This window comes from Anser anser, assembly GCF_964211835.1.
Source record: "Anser anser genome assembly, chromosome: 11".
Taxonomy (NCBI): domain Eukaryota; kingdom Metazoa; phylum Chordata; class Aves; order Anseriformes; family Anatidae; genus Anser; species Anser anser.
Window position 1 is genome coordinate 19,825,246 of NC_139732.1, and position 14,818 is coordinate 19,840,063.

A 14,818-nucleotide genomic window follows, 5' to 3' on the forward strand; every position below is an offset into this window, starting at 1 on the left:
ATATTTACCAGTTGTATAGAGCGTGCTAAGACCCAGTTAGTCTCTGGAATTGGTATTTCAGATGGCATACAACATGGAAGAAGCTCTGTTGTCCAAGAAATGGAGAAATCAGCTGGAAAGACCAATCACAAGTGGTGCATTATAAGTTCCATAGTGTGCTACAGCCAATTTGTGAAAGAGCTTGTTTATTTTTATCATCATATCATTAACTAGGCTACAGCTGACAAGCACAACAAGGATTATTAGTTCTTATTTATTTTGATTTGGAAAGACGCTTGGCATTCAGTCAATAGTTTCCTGTCCCATGCTCTGGACATTTCCAATTTATATCCTCATTAAAAAAATATACATACACATATAGTAAGAGAGTGGATTGTTCCCTCTTCATGAATAAATAAAAGCAGTACATGTTATGTTATAGTAAAAACCTTAGCTCCTGCAGGCTGCAGGTCATTTCAATACTAGGTATATATACAGCAAATCAAAAGGACGATAATTTATTCTTAACCACATAAGACAGCTCAAAATGGTTTCTTTACGGTTTCGAGACATGCATAAATGGAAAATATTCTGCAGTAAGATCGTCCCTTCATATGCATCTTTCAACAAGACTGAATACAGAAAAACACACATGAAGAGACCATTTCTAGCCAAAGTAAAACCATGCAGTGCCTTCAGTGAAGAATTCAAGGCACAGAACCAAACTTACATCCAAGCTGACTTGAATGGAGAAATGGAAATCTTTTGGGATCCATGTGCAGCAGAAAAACACATTAAGGGTATCAGTTGGACCAATAAGACATACAGTGACCCTGTAATTACTGTCTTCACTCTCCAGTGACTTCTCATCAGCTCCAGGACTGCTACTTAAATTCCCAATCCTTCTCCTTTGGCTTTAGCTCTGCAGAAATTTTTATTGTGCTTGACTACTCCAGATATTTGTTAGAAAAAGATAAACACAGCTGCAGTCACAACAAGTTGAACCTTTTTCTTCAACATTTCTCCTGCAACTGCTTTTTTTAATGATAACCAAACACATAACTATGCAAAGAAGCACCTTGACTTCTTCATGCTTCACCCGTGCTCTAGAGAAAACCTTTCAGTCTTTTCTGTTTCTGAAGACAGACTGTTACCCAAGCATCAACTTATTGCCTCGATGTTGTCTCTACTCACATGCAGCCTCTAATCACATAGCATGTCTCTAATCACATAGCAGAAACCAGGGGTTTGAGTAGTGCAAAATTCAGCTCACAGACTGGGCTAGGCCAGCAAGGAAAGAAAATAAACTAAAGAATTTGGAAGATCTATTAAACTCATTAAGGATATCTTTCCTGGTGATGCTCAGGAGGAATTAGCTTTGTAATTATTTCACAAATATTTTTGATTATTTCACTGTCTTTCAGAGGCCCCACAAAACAACGTTCCCACATCTGCCTCCTCCATCCAAAGACTGCAGATTAATGCATAGGAAACAGTCTCTGCCTAACTAAATTCCAATGAAATTATAAGCATGATCCACTTTATTTGAATTATGGAAGTGCAGAATACCTGGTTATTAAATACTAGCCAAGCATGTTTTTCTTGGGTTTTGAGTCAATTTTTGAATATTTTGTTAAATATTGGAATCTGCTAGAATAGAGATAGAAGATTACACAGTATTTAACTAAGAATAGATCCCCCAAATCCATTAGGAACCATCTTTGTTGTTATCTTTTCACGCAATATTAAAATTAAACACACAGAGGTGACTGGCTCTACCTTAAAACAATTTCTTACTGAATTCTGCTCCTTTTTAGAAATGTATATACACTTATTTTTCTCTCTTTTTGTAATGGATCCTGTCTTTGGGAGTTGGGGGCAACAGTATGATTACTGGGAGTCACCAGATGGTGCTATTGTACATTGTCTGTCTTGTTCTGCTCATCTGGAAATCCAGGGAATCTCATGAAATGCAAAGCATCAGCTGTGGTACAGTTCCTCCCAAAATCACTGTTAAAGCTTGCCTCTTGCCTGAACATCCCTGATAAAGAATTACATTCATAGGAATGAAATCCATGAGCTTTTTCAGTTTCTGTGCGGAAAGAGACAAAATATTGCATGAAACCAGAAGGTCTGCATTACTCACATGGATAACGGTCGGTGCTGTGAACCGACCAAATCTACCAAAGTTATGAATTGCCTAAGCAAATTCAGAAAGTAAGAAGGAACTTCTGTAGGTGACATAACTGTAGACAAATAACACCTGCGTGAATTCTCTTGTGGGGACTAAAAATATTTTTGACTGCTAGACCAGCATGGAGATAAAGATGCAATGTTCAGATGCTTTATAATACTTGGGTAGTTCTGTCAACTGAAGCAGCTGCGTACATATTGTAAAGGGCCTGAAAAATGAATCAACCTAAAAGTGTTTTCATGCTATTCGTTTCATTGCAAAGAGTAAGAAACAATGCAACCTGTCGTCTCAGACAGTATCTTACTTGCTGACTAAGGTTAATGCATTTCTTGGTGTGGAAGAAATGGTTTGGGATAAATTCCCTACAAACTGTCAGAGCAAGGAGCTAAGCTTGACTGAACTCACTGCTGCTAAAACCCATAATACCACATGAACTCAGGCAAGATTCGTGTTCAGCAATAGGTGTTCGAAGCAGCAATGGCTCAGCAGGCTTTTGTGAAACCCCAGATAAAATAAGAGGTATGGCAACAAACAAAATCTGGCATAAATATGTGACAGCACTGATTTCTTTAATCAGTGCCCTCAGGACATATTAGCAATCTGCCTCCTGACTGCTCCATGGTTAATCATTAGAAACACGGTTTCTCTTTAGGGTTAGTGTCACCAGCAGGCTCGGTTAGACCTCCAGGGCTTTTTTCTCATTGTACAAGAGAGTTTGGCTATTGTTCTTAATAGGTTTACAGTATGCAAGTGTTTTGCATAAATGCAGGGGCAGGCAGTCGAAAGCCAGTTTGCTTTCTGTTGCAGCTTTGGATTATGCTGGTGAAAGATGGTTGAAGGGGGCGGTGGCTCTGGACACTGGCACAGCAGCTCACACAGAATTGGCAAATTTCTGCCAATACTCTGTTGGAAAATCCCTCACCCAGTATTTTATAACCATCCAGTACACCAGCAATATTAGGTCAGAACTACATGCTATCGTTGAAAGAGAAAAATATTATATTACATATTTTCCTGCCTCTCTTTTTCCACCATAGTCCAAATAATGACATTGTGTGGAAGAGTTCATAGTGAGGCAGAGTTTGCAGAGAGAAATTAAACTTTTTTTTTTTTTTTTAACTGGTTGGAATAATGGCTTCTGAGAAGCCTGGGTCAACGTATGGCTTTCTCTCCATCACTTCAGCTCAAAGCTCCAAAACACCTGGATCAGCTCCCCTGTTAGTTGGCTGCATAGAGGCATAAAAACAACACCCACCTGGAGTTGCTATAAGTTAGTGATCAGCAAGTGCCCCTCTGTTTACTTCTGTTTATTATGGAGAAAATAGTATTGATATTTTCTTTTTCTGTATTTCTGAGCCACTATCCTGTCATGGCAGAATAGGCCTTCTAATTTATGTACTGACACCTTTTGAATAAAGTATAAAGCTGAAACATTGTCTGCAGCTATTCTTTGCAACTGATTTTAAATGTTGAAGCAGCATTCTGTCTACACTGGAATTCTGTTTCATTATTTTCTTCCTTCTTAACTTGATCTGTGATTAAAACTATATCTTCTCAGCTTTCCATGCTTAAAAGCTGTTTTTCTGGAAGTTCTTCAACAACTATTGTTTTCTACTTTAAGGCTGATGGCACCCTGGCAACATTATAACTACATGCTTTGAAAAGGTGTTATGTAGATATATAATGATGTTTCCCAAAGAGCATACAATCTGATTGCTCACTTCAGAAAGCAGCTTTTATCACTTTTTATAAAGTCAGTCAATTCACTTATTTAGTAAACTACATTCGATCTTGACATAAGAAGATAATTTGATTTTTTTTCTTTTTTTTTCTTTTTTTTTTTTTTTTCCCTGCTGAGTTTATCATCTCCTTTTGCATCTATTTTGACTGTTTTGACTTGGTTGTAATCATAGGTAAATTTTATTTCTTATTATTGGAGCTTGACTGTATATGATTATCTGTTAAAGCACTTAGCATGTTTAATAACATCTGATTGCTATTATTTTTTATCCCTGGCTATCAGGGTTCAATAAATTGAAAGGGTTAATAACCTGATTTGCATACATTGAACTGTCTTATCCCAGGTGCACCTCTTAGACACTGGCTAGCAAACTCATCTGTGCCCCTTCAGTTCACCGTATCGCACTTAACTACTTAAATTTTGGTCTCAAAGAGAGGGAAACCAGGGAAGCACTGGCTCTAATAGCTGACTCAGCATTCCCACAAGGTCTCTTCCAAAAATAAAGCAGTATTTCAGTTTGTACATTCTGGCCTGGAGTTTTATTTTAATCCCTCTTTACTTAAAAGAAAGAAATACAAATAAGATATAAAAAGATGCAAAAAGCTTGAAAAAACAACTTCTCCTTTGCCATAGCACAAAATTTTAGCATCTCTCTGGAGTAGGCTGTGTTTAGGCATGGAGCCAATACCTTAAGCTATATGTGTTATTATGAAATGTCCTTTTTGCAGCACCCTGAATATGCTGGGCTCCTAATAAGGGTGGGACACAAAGAGTTTTCTCCCTGTGTTCCCAGAGAAGTTTAGATGCCGGGAAGAGACCAGTGGCTGTCTCCACACTGAGCCACCCACCTGAGCCATTCCTGTACTTGAGACACATTCACCTGAGCTTTCTCATAAGAGCTCTTGTTGCCTGGACGCTGTTGAATCTCTTTGAGACTCTCTGAACAGTGGAAAATTGCCATCTCTCAGCATCTTATCTTTGCTACATCCCCAAACCGTGGTGCACAGAAGCTCCTTTCCCCAGGGCTGAAGCAAGACCAACTGACTACACAGTTGCACGGGTTTGGGGGCCTAATGTTGGCCATTTTTTGGAAACAGACAGCGATCACTGCAAGTAAGCATTCAGGAAGTGATTTTGTTTTCACCAGATTGAAACTGCTGCCAGAAAGATTGATATCTTATTCCCTACATAATGGGGAAAAAATGCTTCTTATAAAATACCTCTATTTCTAAAGAGCACTTCTAGACTCTTCCATGAGGACAGAATGCTGCCTGTAAGAACTGATCCTGTCTTCTCTCCATCCCAAAATGATGAGTCCACAGCCTCTATAATCACCATCACTGTGCAGATGACTACGCCAGTGTCCCCAACATTTCACTTCTTTTTACCATGCCCCCTCACCTTCTTAGACAGTTATTTATTTATTTTTTTTTTTAAGAATGCATTTACGCTTGTGTCTCAGAGGAGATCAATGGAAACAGTGGCCATAAACAGATGCTTAAGAAAGCAGGAACAAGTCACTCTCATATGATCTTTCCCTTGAGAGCTTTTCCAGCTTCCAACTATTTGCAGCCCAGGGGATTTCCTGACCTGATGTTAACTGCAGCATAAGGAAAAAGGTATTGTGGAGCTGACTGTGTCTTCTTTGATCTATTGCCTTGTCTGTGCTGGGTTCAGCTTAGAGCAGAACATGCCCAGAGCTGCTCTAATATGTGCCAGTTGATTGCAGCTCCCAGGAGATCGTCAACCTGCGGATACTGGCTATATGACAGGCAAGAGAATGTGTAATGCTATTTTTTATCAAGCATGACCAGTAGGTTTTCTTAGATTTACCAAAGTCCTACTTTGACTGAACACGTAGGAAAAAATAGGGAATTAAATACCCGGATGTGGGTAATTCTCACAGCATTCCATTTCTCAATGCTAAGTGCTTTCTTCCTGTATCAACCAAAGCACATTTCCAACCCATGCTCTAATTGACAAGAGACCTCAGTACAAGAGCTGCGTGATGCCTCAGATCTCCAGAATGACCCACAGCAACCCAATTTTACCTCCTTTGAGGGATTTACTAAGCAAAAAGGACGGTAAATTTCTGGACACAACCTTACCAAGGCAAAATAATATGAGTATATTCTGTTCTAGTGCTAGAGAATTCCTTAATTCAAAGGAAATTATTCATTTCACTTTGGGGCTGGACTTAGCAAAACACCATAGACTGACCCTTTCTTGGGGTTACAAACTAAAAAACGTATTAAAAACTAAGCCCAAGAGAGAAATTATAGCTGCACATGAAGCAAGGTAACCTTCTAGAATCCCAAGGGGGAAAGCAAAAGGAACGTTTTTTTTCTTCATATTTACAAAGGCTTAATGAATTTTACATAAGAAAGATACAAAATTGAAGACAAACAACAAAATACAAAGAGATCTCAAGATACATTGCGAACCAAGAACTCATGCATAATATACAATATTTCAAAGGCATGTAAAAAAGCAGCTCAGGAATCAGATGTTTTTGGTGTATATGGAGTAGCCTGGCTGGGAGGTATTGCTCCTTATGGAGTTGAAAGATGCATCAGACACATTGCACCTTCAGGATGCAAGAGGGCAGGAGGGATCCCGTGATTTAGGTTGAGTTCTGGACCAACGTGCATTCTTGAGGATCATTTTAATATGTTCACTAATAATTGTATTACTATATTAATAATTATATTTGTATACATTATTACAATGTAACGCTCAACTGATTTAAAGGTCGCTAGTGACCTATTAAAATTGCACCTAGCTGATTTTAGCTGCTCTTTGAGATGCCACTAGCTTAATTCTAAAGTAATTACATAGTGGTATAGTGCTACTTTTTATCCAACCTGGTCATCAGGCCTTCTTAGATTGGTTAAAGTAACAGAACATTTTCAGACTTAAAATAAATATATAAATAAATACATCTTTCTGGTTATTTAAAGAACATTCAATTTTCAAATGTATTTTTCCCCTGCATCAAAAGGACTTTTTAAAGTCATGTCTAGATCTACAAATTTCCTTTAAGGCTACATAATATCAGACAGCTTTGTCACAAAAGGATTGATAGATCTAGAAAATTCCAAGAGAAAGGCAAACCCAGAAAACTTCTCGGTGTAATTCCTACTCTTCAAAACACAGAAAACTTATTATTGAAGGCAAAATCATTATTTTAATTGGCAAATCTGCCAATAATATGGAGACATATCCAAAATCGATTTTTGAAGCCAAATATGTAAGACTAATCACTTTATTTCCATGCTTAACAGGTGCTGATACCAGAGGGAAAATACTAAATAGCATATGACACCCTTGAGAAGCATGTAAGATATTTATCTGCCTAAAAGCCATGACAGTTGCATAAAGAAAAGGTTGTGAATATAAATGGGGAAGAAAGAGTTTAAGGATGGAGGGTGAAATCCTGATGCAGCTGAAATCTTTGGCATTTGGAGTTCAGTGGGACAAGGATATCCTTTGGCATACCCTAAGCTTGTTCAGGCTGCCCAGTGTGTTCTTTCAGGTTGAGGTCCTCATAAATATGCCTTTATATTTTATAAGCGAGGTTTTGCTCATGTCTCTCTTCCTACAACCTTGTCTTTCTTCTGGAGCAGTTGTTAGGACACAGAACCCTAGTATCTGACCCCATTTTTAACTCAAGCCACTTTGGTTGCTGCCCTGCCCAGGGCAGATACAATTGTGATTCTGATGAAGGGGCTTTGCAGCTGTGTTATGTGAAATACAGAGCAGCACTGGCCAGTGCAGAGTAGCTGAAAAAGCCAGGAACCAGAGCTGTGCACATCTCTTATCACATACAATGAAAGCAGGTATGCCCAAAGTCAGGAGGTTTAGCAGCTCTGGGCCTATGTGTCAGCTGATGTCCTGTGCACAGAGATATTCAGACTTACACATCTTCCCTCTCTCTCCCAACTATATTATTCCCTCTAAAATATACTTATGCATCTGCTGTTCCTCTGTGAAAAGATGAAAGATTAAGCTGGCTTCTGCCTGGATGAGAATGGTGAAATGTGCTACCCATAAGTAAGCCGTATATTCATGGTAGAATATTTAAAATGACCCTTATATCATAAGAAGGGATTTAAAAAAAATCCATAACTGTGGGAATTAAGAGCACATCTCTCACATTTGAATTTCCTAGCTGATATTTGGTTGGGCTTTAGAAACTGTCACACAATAAAGCCATTAAAATTCTGTGGTTAATTTATTCCTACAATATTAACTTTCCCATAACTCATGATGAATATCTTGAGTTTGGATATGTCTTAGAAGAACTCTGACAATGATAACTTGCTTTTTCTCCTGTGTTTCCTGTGGATTTTTTTTTTTTGGTGCGTGTGTGTTTAAGAGTAACTTTTCTAACAAAATTGCACAGTGGATTTTTAAACAATGACTGATTTTGTATAGTTGCTAAAAAGAATACAGAATAAGCTCCTTTGTACCTTTAAAAAAAAAAAATTCTGAGCACAATTCAGTATAACAGAGACTTGGAAAATACAGATCCCGTTGCCAAAACAAGTTTTCTCACTCCTATTCATTTCCTAGACAATAGGTGAGGTCAGAAGGGAAACAAGGAGTCATTCCCTTAGTACGGGCAAAGCACTGACGAGCTACCATGCGTCATATTCTGCACCAACAGATCTGTAATTGCTTCCAGAACACCTGTATTTAGGCCAGATACAAACATGCTTACAGAGGGAGGGCAAAGGAGTGGTGGTCAAATGAGGAGGGAGAGGCCCAAGTGGGGAATGGAAATAGCCCAGCCAGTGAAGACTTTTACTTTAAATTGTTTTAGCTTTGGTTTTGTACAATAACAGAGGAAGCTCCCAGATCCCCAAAGGAAGGCTGAATGGTTCTTTCAGTAGATGGAATGGCCAGTGCCTAACACGTTTAGGAAGTGGCCCAGTTTTGACCACCTTTATGGTCTTAATCAGGTCCCTTTACATCTCATGGTTCAGTTTTCCTTCAGCAGCATTGCAGGAATAATTTGCTATATGTTGTGTTCCAAATGTGTTATTTCTGAAAAGTAGGTAAATAGGGGGGCCATAATTCAACTACTTGTCCAGAGGTATGGATATAGGACAACCACTAAGCCAAAGTGCCTGGGAGCTTCACAGTTGGGGCAAAGTCACAGTGCAAGCTCAGTTGCAATTATTCAGCTGCTAGGCACAAGTCCGTATCAGATATGAGAAAATACCTGCCACCACTCCAAAAGCCAGAGTTAGATGCTCGATGTCAGCTGAGGAGTGAGTTGGGCCCACAGAGACCAGCTGAGAGAAAGTGAGAGAAACAAAGTCATTTCCATGAAGCAGACCCTGTGGAACATCCCACACAACACACACCTAAAGCTCTCCTCACTCCCACCCAGCTTAGTTCAGATGAAGGGTGCATTAAGGAATGGCTTGCTTCTCAAGTAAGGGTTAGATTAGATATTTTTTTCTTTATTTAAAAGTCAGCAATTTGATTTTTCTTTTTGGCCTGGGATAGAGAAGAGAAAGAAAAGCCTGAAGGATGCTAACCTGAAGGCTTTTGGGTATGTATATTTATTCACATATGTACATATGCAATCAGAAGTATAACAATTTTCATGTAGTGGTTTTATAAAGTGCAGAACTATGTGCCTACCCCTTATCAGCTCAGCGTACCAGGCATTTTACTAGCAGTTCCTGGTTAGAAACGTACTAGCTGGGTAAGTAGCAGTGCAGGTAGTTCTTAATACTCAATTCTAGTTCCAGAAGAAAAGGTTTAAGACATGAAAGCATATATTCTACAGGTGCATACAGCATTACAGTACAGCATTGCAAATTATTACTCTAGAACATTTTACAGCAACTCAATTTTAGAAGTTGAACATGGATTTTTTGTTTATGCTTAAATGGCTCAGAAATGCAAAAAGAAAAAATAATAGGACTTTCTACTTTAAGAGCTAAAGAAATAGCTCTCATGGTCATGATAAACAGGGATTATTTTATTTATTTTTGGAGAGAAAAGGGTGTGCTGGTCTCTTAAGGATTTCTCTAAAATGTGCGATTCCTGTCTGACTCACCAACTGTTTTTATCCCCCTCCTGACTATGAAACACACCCTATTTCTTCTCACTGAAGTATCAGTCTGTTCTAGTTGCCTGTTAGCATCTATGAAAACAAAACTCATTTACTATTCTAGAGCTTGGGCTGGTATGCAAGGAAACAGCAGCAGACAAAGCATTCAGCAGCCCCACAGGTTTTAAAGAAAGCTACATTAATGCCAAACTTCCTGTTGCCAATAAGCCCCTGGTGTAAGAAACAGCAGTAGAAGTTTGAGGTATTATGGAGGTACTGGGCTGGGTACACAATAAAAAGCTGTGGGCTCGCTTTCAAACTGCAAAACTCCTCTTCTGGTGTTTTTGTGAAGCTTTCTCAAAGACACTCCAGCTGCTTTTAGACTGAGATTGCCACCCAAACCTACTTTGGCAGAACTGCCAAGCAGAAAACCACAGTGACTGGAAACATATTCCTTAACTGCTCAATTAATTCACTTCTGTTGTAGCCTTCCGAATCTCTGTCCTCTAGAATAAATTATTGCTGCCAGTTCCTTCATTTCTTGCTGCTGGAGAACCTCAGGCACAAGATGGGATTTCACTTCTGCTACAGAGTCTAGCTCTAGCCAGGTATATTTACTACAACTTCTTGGCCTCAGGAAGTGGTAGCAACTCTGTAGGCACGGCAGTGCCAAACCTGATGGACACAGCAGGTCAGGCTTGTTTTCTTCTGTTCTCTGGCAGTTTTTGGAGTGAACCCAGCAGGATTTCAGAAAGCCCTAACCAGCATGTTTTTTCCTAATAATAAGGTCAATGTCAAATATGCTGCAGCTAAACTTACTCTTGAATTCATTTGCTTGACTGAATTTCTGTTCCACTATGTACTTGACCCATCTTCCCTAGAAGAAATTCAACAATACCTGTCCTCAGGGGCAATTTCTGATCATATGAGGATCAAGTTGTCTTGGACTGTATTATGCTCTCATGTTGGCGGTGTGCCCTTTTTGTCCTTGAGACATGCCAATCAAGTTTACACACTTCTGGTTTCTGCCCAGGAATATAGTCTTTTTCCAGGATTCAAGGCGTCAGAAGCCGCAGTGTGGTATGGCAGCCAGGAGTTTATAGATTACCAGTGCTATGGCAGAGGAAATTAGTCCCTCTCTCCTACATCCAGGTTTCTTATGTGACTTACATTAACACAAACTTAAACTTACACTGTTCTTACGATAGGTTCATGGCAGCCAACCCTCAGGATGTACAAACTGGAGCAAGGACGAATCTTCTGAAGGTCAAAAGGCATTTCTGGCAGCATAGAGGTATACCACTCCATAGAGTCCTTCCCTCATCCACTAATGGGTCTATCTCTGGCAACACCTAATGCATTGCAGGCAATTAGTACTGTTCATATTAGCCCCAGCTCAGCATTGGCCTCTACTGCCAGAGTATGTTATGGAGAGAAAAGGGACCTGAGGCGTTACATAGCTTAAGATTTTATAAGTGAAAAGGATGGCATCTTGTATATAAAGACTAAAGAGCACATTACATCTATCAGTTAATTGAGGCTTGGATCAAAAATGCCTTAGCAAGAACTTGCTTCTCTCACAAACCAAAACCCATTTCAGCTACTGCTTAAAATTACCTCACAATTTACCTCAGCAGACAGCAGGTACAACAAGCACTGCTTGTCCTAAGAAGGAATGAGCTGAACCCTAGAGTCTGTTCTCTGACCATGCCCTAAATTCTATACTGCCTTCTTCCTTCCCCCCCACCCCCATCCCAATTAATCCATAACTTTTTTTCATCCTTTTTCCTGTAAAATAGGACACATGCTACACAAAATAAATAAATAAATAAAAATTAGAAAGCAAACTTTCTGCTCTATTATCAGTACCCTTGCCTTCTAGGATACTCAATAGAAATATTATGAAGGTTTTGAAACCCCTCCTGTCTTCTAAGGCTGAGAAAAAACTGAGAAAGCCCCTCTTACTTTCTAATTTATAACCCACCAGCTTTTCATTAATAATCTAATGAGAATTAGTCAAGATCACCCTGCTTCTGCTCTAAGTCCACCTGCAGTGGGCCAAACCCTTGCCCTGTCCTCAAGGGCTGATTTTGGGGGGCTAGAGGCCCCTAGGAACCCCCACCTGCCCCCTCTCATCACCTAGGGCCACCCGGTGCTGGATTTCACCTCACACAGGCGCTGATGTAGGGGCCTTTCCCCAAAAGTGGCTGGGCCCTGCACAGGTGAGCCCTGGGGAAAGATGCTGCTGCCTCGCACACCTGCCATGTTGGGATTGGCAGAAGCCTGTGAAAAGTTAACTACTGAGGGAGATTAATTGCCCCTCTAGAAGTAGTTAATCATTTCTCAGGGGGTAGTGAGGAGCAGCTGTGAGGAGAGAGGACAAGGCAGGAGGTTCCAGGCTGTGGCTGGAGGACAAGCTGAGTGGAACTGGAGGTAAGAGGTTAATGAATTATTGTGTTTTTTTTTTTTTTTTTTTTTTTTTTATGTTGGTGGAGAATATCTGCTGTTTTGGGGGCTACAAGGCTACAGCGTGTGGTTCTTTTGGTATTTTGGCTGATGGCTGGAGGCTATGGCCAGGTCCCTCAGGGTGGTGCGCCCTGTCCAGGGTCACACAAGATGGCTGCTCTGCTGTCCCGCTCCTGTGGGGGAGCAGGTGACTGGCCCAGTATGGCTTCCCCGTGGCTGGAGCACTGTAGGAAGGGCTCAGGCCTGCAATTCCCCTCATCCCCCTTCACAGGGTGGCCCTTTGGCTGTGACGTACCTTATGTGGAAACTAAATGTAACTATCAGCTCAAATCTTGTGTTACTGCAGGTTTTTATCTTGGAGCGAATCATCTACCTCATGGCTTAATTTTTTTTTTTTTCTTTCCCCCCTTATTATTTTTTTAATGAGTCCCTTTTCCTGTGTAACAGGATGTAGATATGCTTTTGTTCCTCTCAGTCACCACCTACTTCTGGTCAGTCTGGAAACTCACTCAGCTGTTTGGCCCCAGTTTATGGGGTTTAAGGCATTGTCCAAATCCCAGTGCTCCCATATGGGCTGTGTGGTGTGCGGTGATACTGCAGGTGTGGCCCTCTGCAGGCTGTGCCCTGTATAGACCCCACAACTTTCAGAAAATTCTGGGATGCTTCCCTGGAGTCTGGGATTTACGCTTTGGGGAAAGCTGAGACTTTGAAGGAGCTATGGGAGATGATTGGTCACTTACTTATGTTTTTTAATCCTAAAAATCTGTATGATTTTTTCTTTAGCCATCAGGAAAAAAAAAACTTAATAAAAAAGGGATGGAAAAAAGATTTTTTTAGTGTATATGTGGTGAACCTTTTGAAGTTACATAGAGCATTATAATTGCTAACAGTAATTTCTGTTGCGTTTCATTTGAATTGTGATCTGTTTTGAGTATTAATTGATCCTCAGGTATGATTAAGGTACTGGAGCAGTGTTTGCTGCATGCGAGGGCCTAGATGTAAAAGACAGTGTTCTCCTTCAGTTTTTGTCTAGTCCGTAAGTAAAAGACGTGAGCTGCAAGCAGTAGACTAGCAGCAGTTTTGGAAGCTATCAAACCACATTATTCACTGCAGGAAGCTCCTGCTGATGCTCAGGAACTCAAAGTGTTTGGCAGCTTCTTTGAATGCATATCCCTTCCCATCTGGCTACCTGCCTTCTGCTCCCCATGTCTCTGCTCGTCTTCACTGGTTCAGTAGTCGCCTGTGGTGGGGCAGAGCAGAGCACGGTGGCAGACGGCTCTGCCAGATGAGCAAGCAAGGGAAAAGTGGCAGACAAAAGAGACTAGATGAGACTTGAGAGCCTGCTGAAGATGAGGAAAGGGGGCTGCTAAATAACCCTGGTGGCTGCATGAAAACAAGTCAAAAAAGGATAGGATTGTTGTGATAATGAGGAGTGGCAGGAGAGGTGGAGCTGGAAATGCAGAGCGCGTGGGGAATTTGTTCTCAATCTTTGGTCTATCTGCCTGGTCCTACTTGCTTGGCTGCAACACAACCAATCCAGAAAAAGCAGGTTCTTGAAGCACCAGGTCCCATCTTCCAGAAAAGAAAAGTTTTTGTCATTGAAGGTTATGCACCTTAGAAACTTTGTCCTAGATTCAAGTTCATTGAATCAAAAGCCAGTTCTCCAATTATCTGAGCAGTTAATAAAAATCTATTGCCTTATGATGGATTTTTTTCTGCAGGCTAGAATTGATGTCTTCATTGTGATTTGTGAGATTGAGGGGAAAACAGAAAATATCTGTATTTCTGCTGCACTGAAAAAATTCACTGTGTTCTTCTGAGGCTTGAAAGTAACTAAAACTGCAGTGGCTTTTTTTTTTTTATTTATTGAAAATAAAATACACCTTATTAACATTTTAATAAAGAGAATGTCTTTGCAGCGGTGCTCTGAGTTGCTCTTATTTTCCTCTGTGCAATTTGATTCTCTAAAAGGGAAAATACTATTGAGATCTGTAAGGCATGATTTGTTAGACTGAAACTAAGCACACATACACCAAAGCAAAATGCTCTCTAAAGGTGCTGTGTTTGTGAGAGGTGCTTGCCCAATATGTGTGATGCAAAATGGGGATGCTTTGTGAAGAAATCATCCTTGTAAAGCCATTGGTTCTGGTCATCAGACTCTATCCAATGCTTTAGTGATGATGCTGCTGATCTATTTGGGAAGTTGGCTGGCTCTCAAGGCAGAGTCTCTTCTCAAAGGCTGTTTCACAGTGAAAATATGCTCAGTGCAGCCGAGTGCATGAATGAAAAAGCCTCTGGTACCTTCTAGTCTGGCAAAATGCAGCACAAAACTCAACTTACTCTGTCTTTTCTGCTGTCCCAGGTAAGA

At 40.3% G+C, this 14,818-nt stretch overlaps 1 protein-coding gene across 7 annotated transcripts in view; it reads left to right on the plus strand.

Annotated features, from left to right (window-relative positions):
- The first annotated feature begins 12,310 nt into the window (after nt 1-12,310).
- The window catches only part of CDH13 (cadherin 13), a 493,014-nt gene continuing 490,506 nt past the window's right edge, over nt 12,311-14,818 (plus strand). For 3 of the 7 annotated variants that reach the window (XR_014588949.1, XR_014588950.1, XR_014588951.1), the window contains exon 1: nt 14,594-14,812. Coding sequence is in view for 1 of the 7 variants with exons in the window: in XM_083851523.1 (XP_083707649.1) it covers nt 14,768-14,812 (45 nt within the window). In the remaining 6 variants the exon portion in view is untranslated. Of the gene's footprint in view, nt 12,418-14,588; nt 14,813-14,818 lie in introns of those variants that run through there. The other 4 variants (XM_083851524.1, XM_083851526.1, XM_083851527.1 and 1 more) reach the window with 3 other exon arrangements.